Source organism: Bos taurus, chromosome 24, assembly GCF_002263795.3.
Source record: "Bos taurus isolate L1 Dominette 01449 registration number 42190680 breed Hereford chromosome 24, ARS-UCD2.0, whole genome shotgun sequence".
Classification (NCBI taxonomy): domain Eukaryota; kingdom Metazoa; phylum Chordata; class Mammalia; order Artiodactyla; family Bovidae; genus Bos; species Bos taurus.
Genome location: NC_037351.1, coordinates 34,751,495 through 34,771,457, shown reverse-complemented (window position 1 = coordinate 34,771,457; position 19,963 = coordinate 34,751,495). Strand labels below are relative to the sequence as shown.

The following is a 19,963-nucleotide window of genomic DNA, read 5'->3' as shown; positions in this document are numbered from 1 at the left end:
ATTTTCAATATTATATTAGTTTCAAATGAACGGCATGAAGTATCACTGATTCAAGTGATTCAGTATTTTTACAGATTGTACTCCATTAAAAATTATTACAGGATAATGGGTATAATTCCCTGTGCTGAAATATATATCCGTGTTGCTTACCTATTTTATATTAGCAGTTTGAGTCTGTTAATCCCTTACACCTATCGTGCCCCTCCTTCCCTTTATCCACGGATAAGCGCTAGTTTTCTGTACCTGTGAGTCTTTTTGTTTTGCTGTATCATTCATTTGTATTATTTTTGGATTCACAGATAAGTGACATCATACAGTTTTTTTTTTCTTTCTATCTGTCCTATTTCACTAAGCATAATACCCTCTAAGGTCATCGATGTTGTTATAGATGGCAGAATTTCATTCTTTTTTATGACCGAGTAATATTCGATTGTGTGTGCATGTGTTTGTGTGTATACATGTGTGAATGTATACATATGTATTAAGGCCACTACATACAAACCTTCAAGTTTCAGGCTTTCAAAGATGTGAATGTATATTTGCATGTACAGTCATGTAAGGTGTGAGTGAAATTGCAGCTCGCCCTCCGTCTCCTATTGCTGACAGTCCTTCAGCTCTACCATCTCCCACATCTTCTCCCTCCTCTAGTCAGTAACTCTTCTTGCCTGTTCACTGGATGCCAGCCCCTGGATGCCAGCAATACATACAATATTTTATATAATACAGTGCAATAGTACAGTATCAGTACAGTACTATTGCACTTTTTCAAGATGCTGTACTGTAGGATTAAAAATGTTTTATTTATTTTTTGTGTTTGTCTTTCATGTATTATTTGTGTGAAAAGTATTATAAACCTATTACAGTATACTACCATATAGCCACTGTGTTAGTTGGGTACCTAGGCTAACTGTTGGGCTTTTGAATAATTTGGACTTATGAATACACTCTTGGAATGGAACTCGTTTGTATGTTATATATATATCATATATATATATAGCCACAGGATATATATATGATGTATTATATATACACACACATATATATATATATATACACATACCACATATTCTTTATCCATCTGTCTGTTGATGGATACTTACGTTGCTTCCATATCTCGGCTATTGTAAACAACGTTGCTATGAACTTCGAGGTGCGTGTATCTTTCAATTTAGTGTTTTCATTCTTTGCTTTATACCCAGCACTGAAGTTACTGGATTATATAGCAGTTCTAGTTTAAGTTTTTTAAGGAACCTCTATTACTCTTTTCCATAATGACTGCTCCAGTTTACTTTTCCACCAAAAGGGTACAAGGGTTTCCTTCTCTTCACATGCTTTCCAGCATTTGTTATTTGTAGACTTTCTGATGATAGCCATTCTAACAGGTTTGAAATGATATCATTGTTGTCTTGATTTGCATTTCTCCAATAACCATCAGTGTTGAGCATCTCTTCATGTGCCTATTAGCCAGATGTATGTGTTCTTTGCAAAAACGTTTATTCATGTTTTCTGCCCACTGTTTGATTGAGTGGTTTGTTTTTCGATACTGAGTTGTATGAGCTGTTTGTGTATTTTGGATACTAACCCATTTGTGGTGATATCATTTGCAAATATTTTCTCCCATTCCATAGGTTGTCTTTTCATTTTGTGTATGGTTTCCTTTGCTGTGCGAAGTCTAGGAGTACATAGATCAATATCTTGAGTCAGAAAGTGATCCTGCACATACTTTGTAAAGTTTCCTTAAACTACAGTTCAAATCCTACTCTTGATTCATAGAAAAAGAAGTGATAATTTTCATTTTCATGGGCTTTAATTTTTTTAATATCCATTTTTTTATTTTAGTGAAATTGAGCAGATGGTTTAATATAGACACCTAATGGTAAAGTTGTTCAGTTCAGTCGCTCAGTCATGTCCGACTCTTTTCGACCCCATGAACCGCAGCACGCCAGGCCTCCCTGCCATCACCAACTCCTGGAGTTCACCCAAACTCATGTCCATTGTGTCGGTGATGGCATCCAACCATCTCATCCTCTGTCGTCCCCTTCTCCTCCTGCCCTCAATCCCTCCCAGCATCAGGGTCTCTTCAAATGAGTCAGCTCTTCGCATCAGGTGGCCAAAGTATTGGGGTTTCAGCTTCAACATCAGTCCTTCCAATTAACACCTAGGACTGATCTTTAGGATGGACTGGTTGGATCTCCTGTAAAGTTTGTACATTGGACTAAATTAGCAAAGAAGATCCAAGTACTCTTTTGTTCATTTATTCATTCAACAGTGTTTTTTCCAAAAAATCACATTAGGCTATGATATGTGAGCACAAGAATGACAAGACATGGTCTTTTCCATCACAGAGCTAAGAACCTAGTTGGTTCTGGAAGAACAACTTTTTGTTGTTGGAAACCTTTTGAGCACTTTAAATGCATCAAAGTTTTATCAAATGGGACAGTGCATATGTGGTTCTGATTACAAGCGTAGAAAAATATCTTATAATGCCTTTTTGTTCAATGCCTTTTCTTCATGACTAGAGGATTCTTTCAGAATGTCATGGAAAGGACACAGAAAAGACCATCAGAATAATAGATTTTATAATCCTTTATAATCAGGAATATGAAACCAAAGGCTTTGGAATTAGAACTGGGTTTAAATCCCAGATTTGCTACTTAGCACTTTAAAAACTTGAGCAAGCTACTTATTTTCTTGAAGTCTCAGATTCCCCATTTATTGATATATAAAAAACCAATAATGCCTACCCTGCAGGGTTATAATGATCAAAGGGGTGATGTTTATAAGGTACCCAGTAGCACAGTGCCTGGCACATACTTGCTCTTTAAATGGTAATTATTCTGCCATTCTATCATATTTATTAAATACCCTTATAGACATGCTACTTTGCTTAATAATTTTTTATTAACCACTACTCCAGTGAAAGTATAGTGCCACAAATGGTAAAAGTTTTCTCTTAAACGGGCACAATGAGATTTTTATATGTTCATTATTCTATTGTGGAAAAGTTAATATTCATCTAACACTTCTTACTTAGATGAATGATTTTAGTATGCATTACAATATAGTGGGGGGAATTCCCTGGAAGTCCAGTGGTTAGGTCTCTACACACTCAATGCCGAGGGCCCACGTTCAATCCCTGGTCAGGGAATTAGTACCCACAAGCCATGTGGCACAGCAAAAAAAAAAAAAAATTATAAAAATAAAATTTTTAAAAGATTTAGTGGGAAATTTTTTAAAAACTTAAACTATTCTAGAATCCTTGTGGACTCCAATATCAATTTGTCTAAATTTTTATATAGATTATGCAGATTCCAAAGACTATGGGGAAATTGATTTTAAAATAAATTGATCCACTTGGCGGTGCATATGCCCCACATCTGCCATGGAATTGAAAGATCTGATTGCTAGGAAAACTAGAAAGGTAATTTGGCTGTAAGAGACATTATTTTTTTGTGATAGTGACAGCATGAACTTTGAACAGATAAAATCTGTCTTGAATCAAAGTTAATACAGAAACCATACAGAGTTTTAAAAATGGACTATAGCATTCTTACTCTTTTATATTGCCAATTCTCATCATTAGTAGGAAGTTTCTCTTCTTTGAAGATTATCCAGATCCATTGCTTTTCTTCCTCCTTACCCTCTTTTGCTTTTCACCTCAGGAAACAGGTAGAGGAAAAGAGGTAAACTCTAACCCCAATAATTTTTTAATTCTAATTCTCGCATTAATCTTTTATGAACTGCTTGGCTTGGACCTTTGAGATAAGCCTATTTTTGACACTGTTTTTATTTCAGCTGAAGATTCTTTTATTTATTGTGTTTTGAGTGTGTTGCATCTGCCTCATACGTCAGCCAATTTTCCATCAAGGCATAATGATCACATCAGAAAGTAAGGTCCACGGAGGCCGTGGTTTTGTTTTCCTTGTTCAGTGTTAAAACCTGGTACCCAAAATAGTGCCAGCACATAGCAGAGCACAGATATTTGTTGGATGGATGCATGGACAGATAGATAAATGCATGGATTAGTGGATGGATACATGGATACGTGGATGGGTGAATGGTTAGATGGATGGTTGACTTTAGGAATTTGGTGAATAAGGCAACCATTGACATCTTTATTCTTTTGGCCTACAACTGCAAAGTATTAGACAAATAGCTAAATGCTCTTGAATGCAATCCATCTCTGAATAAGTTTTACATAATTTATGAAATTATGTTAATATTTATATCTCTATAAGTGATGGTAATAAACTAATTATGTAGAATTACTAATATTATGTAACTGATGGGAGGTTGTGACTATCTTTCATTCACCACTGGTTTTCCAGTGTTTAGCACAATGCCTGGCATACAGGTAGGTGCTCAAATAATCATTGAATAAATAATAATAAGTTGGACTGCCCATTTCTAAGTGTTCTGAATTGATTGTCAGCATTCTGAGATTGGGGCATTATAAGATAGTCTGTCTTGAATCCTGTGGTCCTTCTCTTCTCTTCTTGTATCAGTCAGTTAAGTCGATCGGTCATGTCTGACTCTTTGTGACCCCATGGATTGCAGCACGTCACGCCTCCTTGTCCATCACCAGCTCCCGGAGTTTACTCAAACTTCTGTCCATTAAGTCAGTGATGCCATCCAACTATCTCATCCTCTGTCATCCCCTTTCCCACCTTCAACCTTTTCCAGCATCAGGGTCTTTTCAAATGACTCAGTTCTTCACATCATGTGGCCAAAGTATTGGAGTTTCAGCTTCAACATCAGTTCCTTCCAATGAACACCCAGGATTGATCTCCTTTAGGATGGACTGGTTGGATCTCCTTGAACAGAGAGGAAATAGGAATCTCAGGAAACTTGTGCCAAAAAGTACAACTGGATCTCATAGAAACTGGGACGTGAACAATGCCCTGAGTTTATACATCTCTGTTCGTATTCTCCTATCTGGAGACCAGCTCCTCTTCACGATTCCAGTTGGCTCTCTCCCACACCCTAGCTGGCATAGCCCTGACTTGGGTTCAATTTTACAAAACTTACCATATCCAGGGTCTCGTATCATCTGATTGATTCTCTTTGTATTTATTTCAAAATTCCAGTAGAGAGACTGACTGTCCAAGATGGTGTAAGATAATGGTCCACAGTCTAATCAGCTGTGGCCATGGAGTCAAATCCACATGGTGGGTAGGATGGAGAACCAGGGCCAGAAGATTAAGAAGGAAATATGGGGCTTCCCTGGTGCCTCAGTGGTAAAGAATCCACCTGCTAGTGCAGGAAACACGGGTTCCATCCCTGAGCTGGGAAGATCCCACGTGCTTTGGAGCGACTAAGCCTGTGTGCTACCCTATTGAGCCTGTGCTCTAGAGCCCAGGAGCCGTGACTACTGAAGCCTGTGCGCCCAGAGCCCACGGGCTCCACTGTGTGCTCCACGACACGTGTGTGCTCCACGACAAGAGAAACCACTGCAATGAGGAGCCTGCGCACCACAACTAGAGCACAGTCCCTGCTTGCCGCAACTGGAGAAAAGCCTGTGCAGCAACGAAGACCCAGCGCAGCCAAAACAAATAAAATTTTTAAAAAAGAAGGGAAATGTAAGGAGGAAATAATAGGTATCTCTAGGTCCAATATTCTTCATATTTTTGTGTTACCTATATAAATTCTGTCATATGATATTATCCATTCTATTTCCTTAATCATTATCCCTTGAGAGCATTTTAAAATTATTTCATCTTTCACTGTTATAATTGCTAAATTTTTTGCACCTATTTTTTTCCTTTGAATTATTTCCTTGAAATTAGGAAGTTAACAGGCCAAAGAGTGAGTATTTCTATCCTTTTTGTGTATAAAATTTAAGTATTATAACAACATGTAAGGCCACCAGTAACTTTGTCTTCATTTCAGGGTTTTCTGGAAACTGTATCGGCTGTGGAGAAAGAGGATTTCGGTATTTCACGGAATTTTCCAACCACATAAACTTGAAGCTCACCACCCAGCCAAAGAAGCAGAAGCACTTAAAGTACTACCTAGTCAGAAGCTCCCAGGGTGTACTGTCGAAGGGACCTCTTATCTGCTGGAAAGGTAGCGTCAGCTTCCGGGGGTGGGAAGGGAATGTGAGTGTTAGGATATTGACAAGTGACCTGTGACCCATACAGGGTTCAGAATCCAGGTGTGGAATAGATAAATACCCCAAGTTCAGAAGACTATGCCAGAATGTAAAGCCTCTGGCAGGTTATTGGACTTGCTTCGTTGTTGTTGTTTGTTTGTTTTTGGCCACTTCATGTAGCCTATGGGATCTTAGTTCCCTAATCAGGGAAGGAACCCACTCTCTCTGGAGTGGAGGCAGATCTTTAACCACTGAACAGCCAGGGAAATACCTTGACTTGCTGCTTTTCATTTTTAACAGAAACTATTTAAATTTCTCATTGTATTTCTTAGGGGTGTGGAATACATCTCTGGGGGGAGAGGGGAGAATGGACTCTTCCTAGCTCTTCTGGCATTTAGCATGCATGCCTGCTCAGTCGCTCCAGTTGTATCCGACTCTGCAACCCCATAGACTGCAGCACAGCAGGCTTTCCTTTCCTCCACTATCTCCCAGAATTTGCTCAAATTCATGTCTGTTGAGTCAGTGATGCTATCTAACCATCTCATCTTCTGGCGCCCCCTTTTCCTTTTGCCTTCAATCTTTTCCAGCTTCAGGGTCTTTTCCAGTGAGTCAGCTCTTTGCATCTTGTGGCCAAAGTATTGGAGCTTCAGCTTCAGCATCAGTCCTTGCAGTGAATATTCAGGACTGATTTCTTTTAGAATCGATGGGCTTGATCTCCTTACTGTCCAAGGGACTCTCAAGAGTCTTCTCCAACACCACTGTTTAACAGCTTCAGTTCTTTGGCGCTCAGCTTTCTTTATAGTCCAACTCTCACATCCATACATGACTACTGGAAAAACCATAACTTTGACTATACGGACCTTTGTCAGCAAAGTGACAACACTTTGTGTTGGTACAGAGTGATGACTATTTTATGGTTGCATAAAGTATCTTTAAGTTCTTATTTAGTGCTCAGTGACAATTCATCTTTCTGGTAAAGAATTACCTTTTTGAAATAGTTTGTGACACAATGATCCTGGGTGACTTCTGGAACCTCACACTTATAGCCATTGCTGTTTTGGAATTGTATTTATGTAAATAATGTCAAATACATATTTGCATACAATATACCTAACATGAAGATATCCTTTTTGGCCAAAATATAGTAGCTCTTCAAGGAAGGTCATAGCATAGAAGATTGCAGAAAACTTCATCTACCTTTTGCATGTCTCCAATAAACTTGGAAGCTCTCTAAAGGATCCACTATAATTAACTTTGTCATTTACAACTATTTATATTTCTTTTTCACCTGCTACCTTTAAATACTAATACGGTACCACATATAGTATAAATTGGTTGGAAGTTACAGCCACACAGGTTGTCACAATATTTGCTATCTACCTGAATCAATGCAAAGTATTATTAAAATACTACACCAAAGCCCAATTAATATTGGCTCATTTAAAATGAAGCTTAGTTGCACAATCAGTAATACTTTGAATAATATCTGTCAATTTCTTTTAGTAAGAACTGAGAATAGTAAGAATTTGAGAATTTCTAATTTTTCTCTTCTGCTGATAAATTTTTCTTTGCTTCTGTTTCTGAACATCAATTAAGGTTGAAGGGAGCCTAAGAGGCTCCAAATCTAGGTTACTATTCTGCACTGAAATCAGTCCTAGACAGGAGATTAACTAGTGCTTGAAAGCTTACTGAGTTTTTATAAATTATAGACAATTTAACCTCAGTCTTACCCGTAAAACTAGCATGACTATATTGGTTATGAGTAATTTTTCTCCTGGGAACTAGTCTGTGCATAACAAAAGTCAAACTGTTCTAAGGAACAAAATCATCTCTTTGTTTTCCAAATATGGCCCTAGGAAGACAAATTATGTTCACCAGCTTGGACATTCTGTTGGAGTCAGGACTGGGGAAGGGGGATCTCTTAAAGAAAGTGGCTGCTCCTTGAGGAGTAGGGGTTTATTTTAGAGATTTTTTGGATTGTGGCTCCGTCACTTGTTTTAACAGAATATTGTTCTCTATGATTCTAATCCTTCCTAGAATGTAGAAGCCGACAATCCTCTACCACTTGCCACTCCATTAAACCAAACTCTTCAGTGTCATCAACTGTGACCCCAGAAAACGGCACAACAAATGGATACAAATCAGGATTCATTCAGACAGGTACAGGTTATTTTCTTTTGCAATTTCAAGCAGCAGATGTATATTTATCGAGGTATTTTAAACTTACCATTGGCTGATTTGAACAGAGGTTTTTTTTTTTTTTTTTTAATAGAGGTATTACTTGAGTTACTATTCAAATTAGAACTCAGCATTGAGATGGGTCAGTCTGTGGGTGACCAGGACCCCAAATCCCAAACAGCACTGCCAATGCCAGGCAAAGCAAGGAGACAGGAACTGACAGTTGGTAGAGAATTTAGCTCAAGCTTAGGACCTGTGTCTAGAGGAGTTTGACAGGAGGTAGTGAGTAGAAATGGCAACCCACTCCAGTGTTCTTGGCTGGAGAATCCCAGGGACGGGGGAGCCTGGTGGGCTGCTGTCACACAGAGTCGGATACGACTGAAGTGACTTAGCAGCAGCAGCAGTGAGTAGAAATACAGCCATGAGAGAAGTTTGCATCATAGCTATGAGGTGGCATTTATTGAGGACATTCTCATGAAGACTGGAGTGCTAGGGTAGGGCTCTAACTAGGCTTGCTCAACATTATATTGAATATTACCAACCAACCTGGATACAAACTAAAATCCCAAAGCAGGACTGAAGATCACAATGGAAGGATCTAGGATCTAGTTTCAGGTAGTATAAGATTGCAGCTTGGTTACAAATAACCAGATAAAATCTTAGTACGTGAAGCCACCTTACAGTATCAGAGCAGGGTCAACAGAATGGCTGATCTGATAACTGAGCAGATAAGCCACTAGTCTAAAACTTCTGAGAATTCCTCTAGTGAGGAGGCCTGCACTCTGGTCAGGATAATACTCCAGCAGGACTTAATGTGTCTAGGTGGCCGAAGGGCTGAGGGCTGTGACTGAAGAGATCCCTGCAGATAGTGTTTGAGAAAAATTTTCAGAACCAGCCTAGGTTGTATCTTAGGCAAGAAGAAAAGTATTTCAAAAGTATGAGTGAATTTTTTTTTCAGTTCACTTGTATCTTGGAAAGTATTATTTTACCCACAAACCTCATAGCATATGTGTTCTGCCAGAGTTCACTCAACCACAACAAATTGGAAAAAAGACTGTCTTTCTTCATCGCACTACTTGATATTTCTCTTCCAAATGTATATGGAATTTTGATGAGCTGGTAAATGGTTTCCACTTATTTTCAAGATGGAAGTGATTATTAGACTATATTAGTAACAACTGCAGTGATAATGAAGATGACTTTATTGGGGGACATTTCTGGCTATGTGTCTGGACTCAGCAAAAACCATTTCATCCTGGATTTTAAGTCTAGCCTTTAAACTGTCCAAGAGATTTATATAAAGCCTGTCATTTGAGAGAGAAGAGAATATTCTAAATTCTCATTTAGAATAAATGAGAGAACATCATGTCACTAGGTATTCAAGTAAGAAAAAAGTTGGCATTTGGCTCTTGGCGCTGAAATACTAGCTTTCGTTACAATGATGTCTCCTCCTACAATTTTAATAATTTGATTCTGCAGTATATTTTCTGCCATTAGAACTTGGGTCTAATGAAATGCAATTTTAAAACTACAGCATTAGTAGTGAATACTTACTTCATTCCAACAGAAACTTACCGTGTGTTTTTATTCCCAGACCCTTGTCAGATGCTATAAGTCAGGGTTCCAGTACTTGATTGTTGGCTCCAGTGATTTAAAAATCACTCAAATAAGGGATAAAAGCAATAAAACATGTTACCTTTCATAAGGGAGAGGTGAATATATATCAATAACTAGTCATACCTGAAAATAATGAAAAGATACTGAAATGTTAATAATAAATAGTGAAATGATAATTAACATTTTAATTATGCAGAAATATATTTTGAAAATGAAAATTGTTCCAAATAGAGGAATTCAAGATTCAGGCTTTATTTAGCAAAGGCTCCTTCAGTTGTCACAACTGACTTACAGTGAACACAAGTGACCAAGTGCTATGTCAATATTCTTGTGTATCCCTTGTTGAGGGGAGAATAGTAATTTGACCATGAAATTAGCTATTAATTTTAGGTGCAATCCAGAGAATTTAATAGAAGATGGTGCCTTTAAGAGTAAAACTTTGTGTCTAAAACTTTCTTCTTGACAAATAATATTTATGGAGTCTTCAACAATTATTTTTTTCCATGTATTTTGAAAGTAATAGACTGTAAGAATTTTATACCAGCCTATATTATCATTTCAAACATTAAGCATATGCAGCATCTCCTTAGCTGATAGAGATTTACCCTCTGTAGGAGATTGCCTTCTTAATCTGTAATCAATGACTGCCTGTAATCAGCATTTCTTAGCCAGAAATGTAAGCACACATTTTAGCAAAGTATTTGCTAAAGCACACAAATAAGGAAAGTATTTGAAGATGGGATTAATTTACTATTTACACAGCTTTGTCTTTCATTCCAACTGCCGAGCTCTGGACATTCTGTTCTGGCTGGCTTGCTGCTTTATCTTTTGCATATTTTCTTTCAACATATTTGTGTCATTGATAATTCAAATTTTAGCCAACAATCCTGGTAAAATATTTTATGGTTTTGACTGAAGGTGGCTACATAGTTACTACGTATATTGTACACACACACACACACACACACACACATATGTGTGTGTGTTGTGTTTAATAAGGACAGGAATTCAAGAATAAGATCCTGGAAGCTGTGTGGTGCAGCCAGAAATAAAGCGGGGGTGGGGGGGGGTGGGGGTGGAGAATAGATGGAAAAAATCTTTGCCTAACACAAAATTTTCCATACTTTTTTTTCCTAAAAGTTTTATTGTTTTATCTCTTGCATTAGTCATTTTGAGTTAATTTTTGTGTGTCATGTGAGTTGAGCATCTAAGTTCACCTGTTCATATGTGGATATCCAATTGCTCCAGCATCACCAGTTGAACAGATTGTCTTTTTGTCAGTGAATTTCACTTATCAATAATCAATTGATTATAAATAAAAAGGATTTATTTCTGGGCAAATTGATAAACTGGACCTCCTCAAAATTCAAAGCTTTTACACTTCAAAAGACAATACTAAGGAAATGAAAAGACAAGTGATAGACTAGAAAAAGATACTTGCAAAACACATATTTAATAAAAGATTTGTACCAGAATTTATGAAGAACACTTACAACTCAGTAACAAGATGACCGTCCAATCAAAACATGTGGAAAAGATTTGGAACAGACATTTCTTCAGAGAATATATACAAATAGCTAATAATCACGTGAAAAGATGCTCAACATCATTAGTCATTAGGGAAATGCAAATCAAAACTGTAATGAGATATTAATATTAATATTACCCCATCTACCGAGGAGAAATAAAGACATGTTCTTGCAAAAACTTGCACACAAATGTTCATATAGCAGCATTGTTCATTCAGTCGAAAACTGGAAGCAAGCTAAATGTCAATCAACTCATGAACGAATAGACAACATTGTGTATCCATAAAATAGAATATTGTTCAGCAATGATAAAGAACAAACTACTGACACCTGCTATTGTATATCATGAATGAACTTCAAAAACACTGTGCTACGTGAAAGAAACTAGTCAAAAGAGACCATGTATTATATGGTTTCATTTATATGAAATGTTCAGAAAAGGTAAATTACTAGAGATAGGAAATAGATTAGTGGTTGCCTGGGGCAAGGAGGGAATGAAAATTAACTGAAAGTGGGCATGAGATTTCCTGTTGGGGGATGGAAATGTTCTAAGACTGGTTTATGATGATGGTGGCACCACTTGGTCAAGTTACTAGAAATCACTGAACTGTCCTCTTGGATTGAGTAAGCTTTATGATAGTTAAGATATACCTCAGTAAAGCTGGGGAGGGGAGATTAAAAAGCTGCTCAAGACAAAGGTGAAATCATCTGGAGTGGCAACATTTCTCCCTTGGTTGAATCCAGTCTAATTTACTGAGTGTCTTCTAAAGAATGAGCACTGTTTCTGACCAAACAGTCAACTGCACAGGGCTTGGAATCTGAGTCCTGGTGTTCAAATACTGTCCCCGATGTTTATTGGTTGAGGCTTGGCAGACCACTCAGTTGTTGTGTCTTGATTTTCTCATTTGTAAAACTGAAAATAACAATACCTATTTTGCAACTAAGGATTAACTCAGCCTTGCTGTTATACTTCTACTTGTGCGCCAAAACAAATGGTGTGATCACTCACCTAGAGCCAGACATCCTGGAATGCAAAGTCAAGTGGGCCTTAGGAAGCTTCACTACAAACAAAGCTAGTGGAGGTGATGGAATTCTAGGTGAGCTATTTCAAATCCTAAAAGATGATGCTGTGAAAGTGCTGCACTCAATGTCAGCAAATCTGGAAAACTCAGCAGTGGCCACAGGACTGGAAAAGGGCAGTTTTCATTCCAATCCCAAAGAAAGGCAATGCCAAAGAATGTTCAAACTACCGCACAATTGCACTCATCTCACACACTAGCAAAGTAATGCTCAGAATTCTCCAAGCCAGGCTTCAACAGTACATGAACCATGAACTTCCAGATGTTCAAGCTGGATTTAGAAAAGGCAGAGGAACCAGAGATCAAAATTGCCAACATCTGCTGGATCCTTGAAAAAGCAAGAGAATCCCAGAAAAACATCTACTTTTGCTTTATTGACTACGCTAAAGCCTTTCACTGTGTGGATCACAACAAACTGTGGATAATTCTTAAAGAGATGGAAATACCAGACCACCTGACCTGCCTCCTGAAAAATCTGTATGCAGGTCAAGAAGCAACAGTTAGAAGTGGACATGAAACTCAGACTGGTTCCAAATCGGGAAAGGAGTACGTCAAGGCTGCATATTTCACCCTGCTTATTCAACTTATATGCAGAGTACATCATGTGAAATGCCAGGCTGAATGAAGCACAAGCTGGAATTAAGATTGCCAGGAGAAATATCAATAATCTCAGATACGCAGATGATAACACCCTTATGGCAGAAAGCGAAGAAGAACTAAAGAGCCTCTTGATGAAAGTGAAAGAGGAGAGTGGAAAAGTTGGCTTAAAACTCAACATTCAGAAAACTAAGATCATGGCATCCAGTCCCATCACTTCATGGCAAATAGATGGGGAAACAATGGAAACAGTAAGAGACTTTATTTTGTGGGGCTCCCAAATCACTGTAGAAGCAGAGGATATTAAGAAGAGATGTCAAGAATACACAGAAGAACTGTACAAAAAAGATCTTCACGACCTTAATAATCACGATGGTGTGATCACTGACCTAGAGCCAGACATCCTGGAGTGTGAAGTCAAGTAGGCCTTAGAAAGCATCACTACGAACAAAGCTAGTGGAGGTGATGGAATTCCAGTTGAGCTATTCCAAATCCTGAAAGATGATGCTGTGAAAGTGCTGCACTCAATATGCTGGCAAATTTGGAAAACTCAGCAGTGGCCACAGGACTGGAAAAGGTCAGTTTTCATTCCAATTCCAAAGAAAGGCAATGCCAAAGAATGCTCAAACTACCGCACAATTGCACTCATCTCACACGCTAGTAAAGTAAAGCTCAAAATTCTCCAAGCCAGGCTTTAGCAATATGTGAACCGTGAACTTCCTGATGTTCAAGCTGGTTTTAGAAAAGGCAGAGGAACCAGAGATCAAATTGCCAACATCCGCTGGATCATGGAAAAAGCAAGAGAGTTCCAGAAAAGCATCTATTTCTGTTTTATTGACTATGCCAAAGCCTTTGACTGTGTGGATCACAATAAACTGGAAAATTCTGAAAGAGATGGGAATACCAGACCACCTGATCTGCCTCTTGAGAAATCTGTATGCAGGTCAGGAAGCAACAGTTAGAACTGGACATGGAACAACAGACTAGTTCCAAATAGGAAAAGGAGTATATCAAGGCTGAATATTGTCACCCTGCTTATTTAACTTCTATGCAGAGTACATCATGAGAAACGCTGGGCTGGAAGAAGCACAAGCTGGAATCAAGATTGCCAGGAGAAATATCAATAACCTCAGATATGCAGATGACACCACCCTTATGGCAGAAAGTGAAGAGGAACTCAAAAGCCTCTTGATGAAAGTGAAAGTGGAGAGTGAAAAAGTTGGCTTAAAGCTCAACATTCAGAAAACGAAGATCATGGCATCCAGTCCCATCACTTCATGGGAAATAGATGGGGAAACAGTGGAAACAGTGACAGACTTTATTTTTCTGGGCTCCAAAATCACTGCAGATGGTGACTGCAGCCATGAAATTAAAAGATGCTTACTCCTTGGAAGGAAAGTTATGACCAACCTAGATAGCATATTCAAAGGCAGAGACATTACTTTGCCAACAAAGGTTCGTCTAGTCAAGGCTATGGTTTTTCCTGTGGTCGTGTATGGATGTGAGAGTTGGACTGTGAAGAAGGCTGAGCGCTGAAGAATTGATGCTTTTGAACTGTGGTGTTGGAGAAGACTCTTGAGAGTCCCTTGGACTGCAAGGAGATCCAACCAGTCCATTCTCAAGGAGATCAGCCCTGGGATTTCTTTGGAAGGACTGATGCTAAAGCTGAAACTCCAGTACTTTGGCCACCTCATGCGAAGAGTTGACTCATTGGAAAAGACTCTGATGCTGGGAGGGATTGGGGGCAAGAGGAGAAGGGGACGACAGAGGATGAGATGGCTGGATGGCATCACTGACTCGATGGATGTGAGTCTCAGTGAACTCTGGGAGTTGGTGATGGACAGGGAGGCCTGGCGTGCTGCGATTCATGGGGTTGCAAAGAGTCAGACACGACTGAGCGACTGATCTGATCTGATCTGAAATCACTGCAGATAGTGACTACAGCCATGAAATTAAAAGATGCTTACTCCTTGTAAGAAAAGCTATGAGCAACCTAGACAGCATATTAAAAATCAGAGACATTGTTTTGCCAACAAAGGTCCGTCTAGTCAAAGCTATGGTTTTTCCAGTAGTCATGTATGGATGTGAGAGTTGGAGTATAAAGAAATCTGAGCGCGGAAGAATTGATGCTTTTGAACTGTGATGTTGGAGAAGACTCTCGAGAGTCCCTTGGACTGCAAGGAGTTCCAACCAGTCAATCCTACAGGAAATCAGTCCTGAATATTCATTGGAAGGACTGATGCTGAAGCTGAAACTCCAATACTTTGGCCACCTGTTGGGAAGAACGGACTCATTGGAAAAGACCCTGATACTGGGAAAGATTGAAGGTGGGAGGAGAAGGGGATGACAGAGGATGAGATGGTTGGATGGCATCATTGATGTGATGGACATGAGTGTGAGTAGACTCTGGGAGTTGGTGATGGACAGGGAAGCCTGGTGTGTAGCCATCCATGGGGTCACAGAGTTGGAAGTACTGAGCAACTAAACTGAACTGAACTGTGTGCCATTCTCCCAATTATGATTATTAACCATCTAAATTGTTTTTAAAATAATTTTTATTTATGTATTTTTGGCTTACGCTGGGTCTTCGTTACTGCAAGAGGGCTTTTTCTAGTTGTGGTGAGTGGGGGCTACTCTCTAGTTGTGGTGTGTGGGCTTCTCACTGCAATGGCTTCTCTTGTTGCGGAGCGTGGGAGTTGTGGTGCATGGGCTTAGTTGCTCTGTGGCATGTGGAGTCTTCCTGGACCAGAGATGGAACCCATGTCCTCTGCATTGGAAGGTGGATCTTAACCACTGGGCCACCAGAGAAGTCCTCATCTATATTTTCTTATATGCTAGAAACTGTAGGCTCATTTTATCTGTGGTTTTGGAGAAGACTCTTGAGAGTCCCTTGGACTGCAAGGAGATCCAACCAGTCCATTCTGAAGGAGATCAGCCCTGGGATTTCTTTGGAAGGAATGATGCTAAAGCTGAAACTCCAGTACTTTGGCCACCTCATGCGAAGAGTTGACTCATTGGAAAAGACTCTGATGCTGGGAGGGATTGGGGGCAGGAGGAGAAGGGGACGACAGAGGATGAGATGGCTGGATGGCATCACTGACTAGATGGATGTGGATTTGAGTGAACTCCAGGAGTTGGTGATGGACAGGGAGGCCTAGTGTGTTGCGATTCATGGGGTCACAAAGAGTCAGACACGACTGAGCTACTGAACTGAACTGAACTGAACACCCTAGTACCTGGCAGATGCCTGGAAATAAATATTTTTGAATTCCATTTTTATTTAAATTAGCATTTGTGGGATTGTTAATTTGCTCGTGTGTACTCTTTTTCCAACTGAAGATGGTATGCTCATCTACCATTAGAAGGAAAAATTAGCTTGTCAGCTGGGATGGAGATGGGCCACCTAAGCTCTGCCCCTGGGACTGATAGTGTCATTTTTAAGAAGATGCTATTAGGTAGGACCTGATATGAGTCTATGACTGTCTTAGGCCCTGGATACATTTGCCTTAAGTATTTAAAGTTCCATTTTATGGCTGCATTGGTATTAATATAAAGATGAATATGCATGCATGCCATGTATGTGTCAAGTCACTTCAGTTGTATCCGACTCTTTGAGACCCTGTGGACTGTAGCCCGCCAGGCTCCTCTGTCCATGGAATTCTTCAGGCAAGAATTCTGGAGTGGGTTGCCATGTCATCCTCCAGGGGAATCTTCACGACCCAGGGATCGAATTGCGTCTCTTATGTCTCCTGCATTGGCAGGTGGGTTCTTTACCACTAGCGCCACCTAGGAAGCCCCAAAGATGAATATATTAACATTAAATGTTAAGACGCTTTCTTTGACCAAAAGTTCATCTTTTTCTTCTAATTTTAAAAGAAATTAAAATATGTTCATGAATGCCTAAAAGTGTTAATGGACCTGAGGCACTGTGCCTTCTCTTGCCCAGTGGAGAAGTTAGCCCTGTTATTGGAGACGAAGGTACAGTCCATGCAACGGGGTTTTCCTCTAGATGAGCAACTGATGGCTCAAAGTAATGTAAACCCCTTACTGTCTTATGCTTGTGTATTAAACTGATAAGGACAGATACTACACTTAATCTTAGCCCAAAGGCTGAGAAGTGATTATGCTTCGGTATTAAAGCAGTCAGAACAATAAGAAATGAAAGGACTGGCCTATCGTCGTATATCACGCTCATGAAGCTTCCCTAATAAAGACAGCATGGAGTTGGTGCAGGGATAGACAGAGAGCAGCAAAACAGATTAGAAAGTCCCCAAACAGATTCCTAGGACATTTGGGTGTTTCCTACTTAACAGAGTGACTTGCAGATCAGCAGAACCTTTCCCTTCAACAAATGATGCTCAGAAGTTGGGTATCCCATGTGGAAAAAAAAAATGAAACTGGACCCCTATTGTCCTCTATCCACAAAAATCAATTCCGGGTCGCTGAAGAATCTAAATGCAGCAAGCAGAAGTGTCAAGCTTTAAGGAGATATTGTAGATATCTTAAATGTAGAGACCGAAAGTGCTGTATCATTTAAGTGTACCTCTCCTCTTTCGATTTGTCCGTTAGCCACTAAACTTCCTTAAGGTCAGACTAAGCAAAGTTCCTCTAGCAGGTTTTTCTAAGCTTAGTTCCTCATGAATATTCAAATTATCCCTGTACCAAAACACAATTTCCCTTTTCCACATGTGGTGGAATCCTTGGGCTGGCAGATCTGCCCACTCCTAACTAGATACCAGGAACACATAGGCTTTTCCATGGGCAGGGATTCCATGGGCAGGGATTGTGTCTTTGCCTTCTTCCCCTATTCTATCCCCAGAGCCTGGCATCATATCTGGCCTGCTGAAGCGGCTCAGTAAATATCTGAAGAGGAAATGCTTCTCAATAAACATCCAAAGAGTGAATGGGGAGGGAGAGTGAAGAAAGTCAATGACCAAACTTCTCTGAGACAGGGCCGTAGTGATTTTGAGACTCCTGCTCACAAAAGAGAAAATGCAACTCTTTAGCAAGTACAAGGAGGAATGGTACACTTTGTAGAAATAAAGAAACTGCAAGTCATGACAATGAAAAGTCATTCATCAGTTATATTAACCACAATATCCCATCTTAAGTGATAATATACAGTGCTGGCAAGCATATAATAAGACTGACAATCTCAGGCTGATGGAGGTAGACAGAAATATGACTTCTTTTTTTAATGTATAATTTTTTTTGTGGCTGTGCTCCATCTTTGTTGCTGAGAGGGCTTTTCTCTTATTTCGGAGAATGGGGATAACTGTCTAGCTGTGGTGCACAGGCTTCTCATTTCAGTGGCTTCTCTTATTTCAGAGCACGGGCTCTGGGGCTCACAGGCTTTCAGCAGTTGCAGCTGCCAGGCTCTAGAGCACAGGCTCAATAGCTGTGTCGCATGGGCTTAGCTCTGAGGCAAGTGTGATCTTCCCGACCCAGGGATCAAACCCATGTCTCTTCCATTGGCGGGTGGATTTTTTACTACTGAGCCACCAGGGAAGCCTCAGTATGACCTTTTAAGAAAGCAATTTGGCAATATATAACAAGACCATTAAAAATATTTATATCCTCTACTCTAGTAATCTCACTTCAGAGGCCTTAGCCAAGAAAATAACCTAAAAGGATACTCAAGATATTCACTGCAGTTATCCTTTAGATGAACAGAAAAGAAGCACCCTTTTAATATAGAAACAAAGAAATCATAGCATATTCACAGGACAAAGATGTCAAAAAAATTAGGACACTGTCCAACCACATAGGAAATAATCCTATTAAGGTTAAAAAAAAAAAACATATTAGGGCTTCCATGGTGGCTGTGTTAAAAAATCCGCCTGCCAATGTAGGAGACATGGTTTTGATCTCTGGTCTAGGAAGATCCCACATGCCATGGAACAACTAATCCCAGGCACTACAACTCTTGAGACTGTGCTCTAGAGCCTGGAGCCGCAACTTCTGAGCCCACGTGCCGCAGCTACTGAAGCCCGTGTGCCCTACAGCCTGTGCTCTGCAGCAAGAGAAGCCACTGCAGTGAGAAGCCCACCCACCACAACTAGAGAGTAGCCCCTGCTTACCGCAACTGGAGAAAAGCCCATGCAGCACATCCATCCAGCACAGCCAAACACAAATACATAAATAAAATTACTGTTTTAAAAATATTAAACTCTATAGGTATTTTTGTTATATCATGGAAAAATTACTGGAGTATATCCAATTAATTGACAAACAACGTTATGATAGTTTCAGATGCACAGCAAAAGAACTCAGCCACACATGTACATTTATCCCTTCTCTCCTAAACCCTGCTCCCATCCAGGCTGGCACATAACATTGAATAGAGTTCCATGTGCTATACAATGGGTCCTGTCGGTTATCCATTTTAAATATAAGAGTGTGTGTATGACCTTCCCAAACTCCCTAACTGTCCCTTCCCTTTGGTAACCATAAGTTCATTTTCTAAGTTTGTGAGTCTCTTTCTGTTTTGTAGGTAAGTTAATTTGTATCATTTCCTTTTAGATTCCACATATAAGGGATGTCATATGGTATTTCAAGAAGTGATATTTTAACATGTTTGTTTCTATTTCTGAGTTTTCCTTTATGTTACATTTTTAATAATTCAGTTCAGTTCAGTTCAGTTGCTCAGTCATGTCTGACTCTTTGCGACCCCATAAACTGCAGCACGCCAGGCCTCCCTGTCCATCACCAACTCCCAGAGTTCACTCAAACCCACGTCCATTGAGTCAGTGATGCCATCCAGCCATCTCATCCTCTGTCGTCCTCTTCACCTCCTGCCCCCAAATCCCTCTCAGCATCAGTCTTTTCCAATGAGTCAACTCTTCGTATGAGGTGGCCAAAGTAACTGGAGT

At 39.7% G+C, this 19,963-nt stretch overlaps 1 protein-coding gene and 1 pseudogene across 15 annotated transcripts in view; one reads left to right on the top strand and one right to left on the bottom strand.

Moving 5' to 3' along the window:
- The window catches only part of GREB1L (GREB1 like retinoic acid receptor coactivator), a 244,054-nt gene that overhangs the window by 147,452 nt on the left and 76,639 nt on the right, over positions 1-19,963 (top strand). For all 15 annotated transcript variants that reach the window (XM_024984515.2, XM_024984514.2, XM_024984517.2 and 12 more), the window contains 2 exons: positions 5,890-6,066; positions 8,129-8,251. In XM_024984515.2, the coding sequence (XP_024840283.1) occupies positions 5,890-6,066; positions 8,129-8,251 (300 nt within the window). The remainder of the gene's footprint in view (positions 1-5,889; positions 6,067-8,128; positions 8,252-19,963) is intronic.
- Positions 17,044-17,213, bottom strand: LOC112444225 (uncharacterized; annotated as a pseudogene).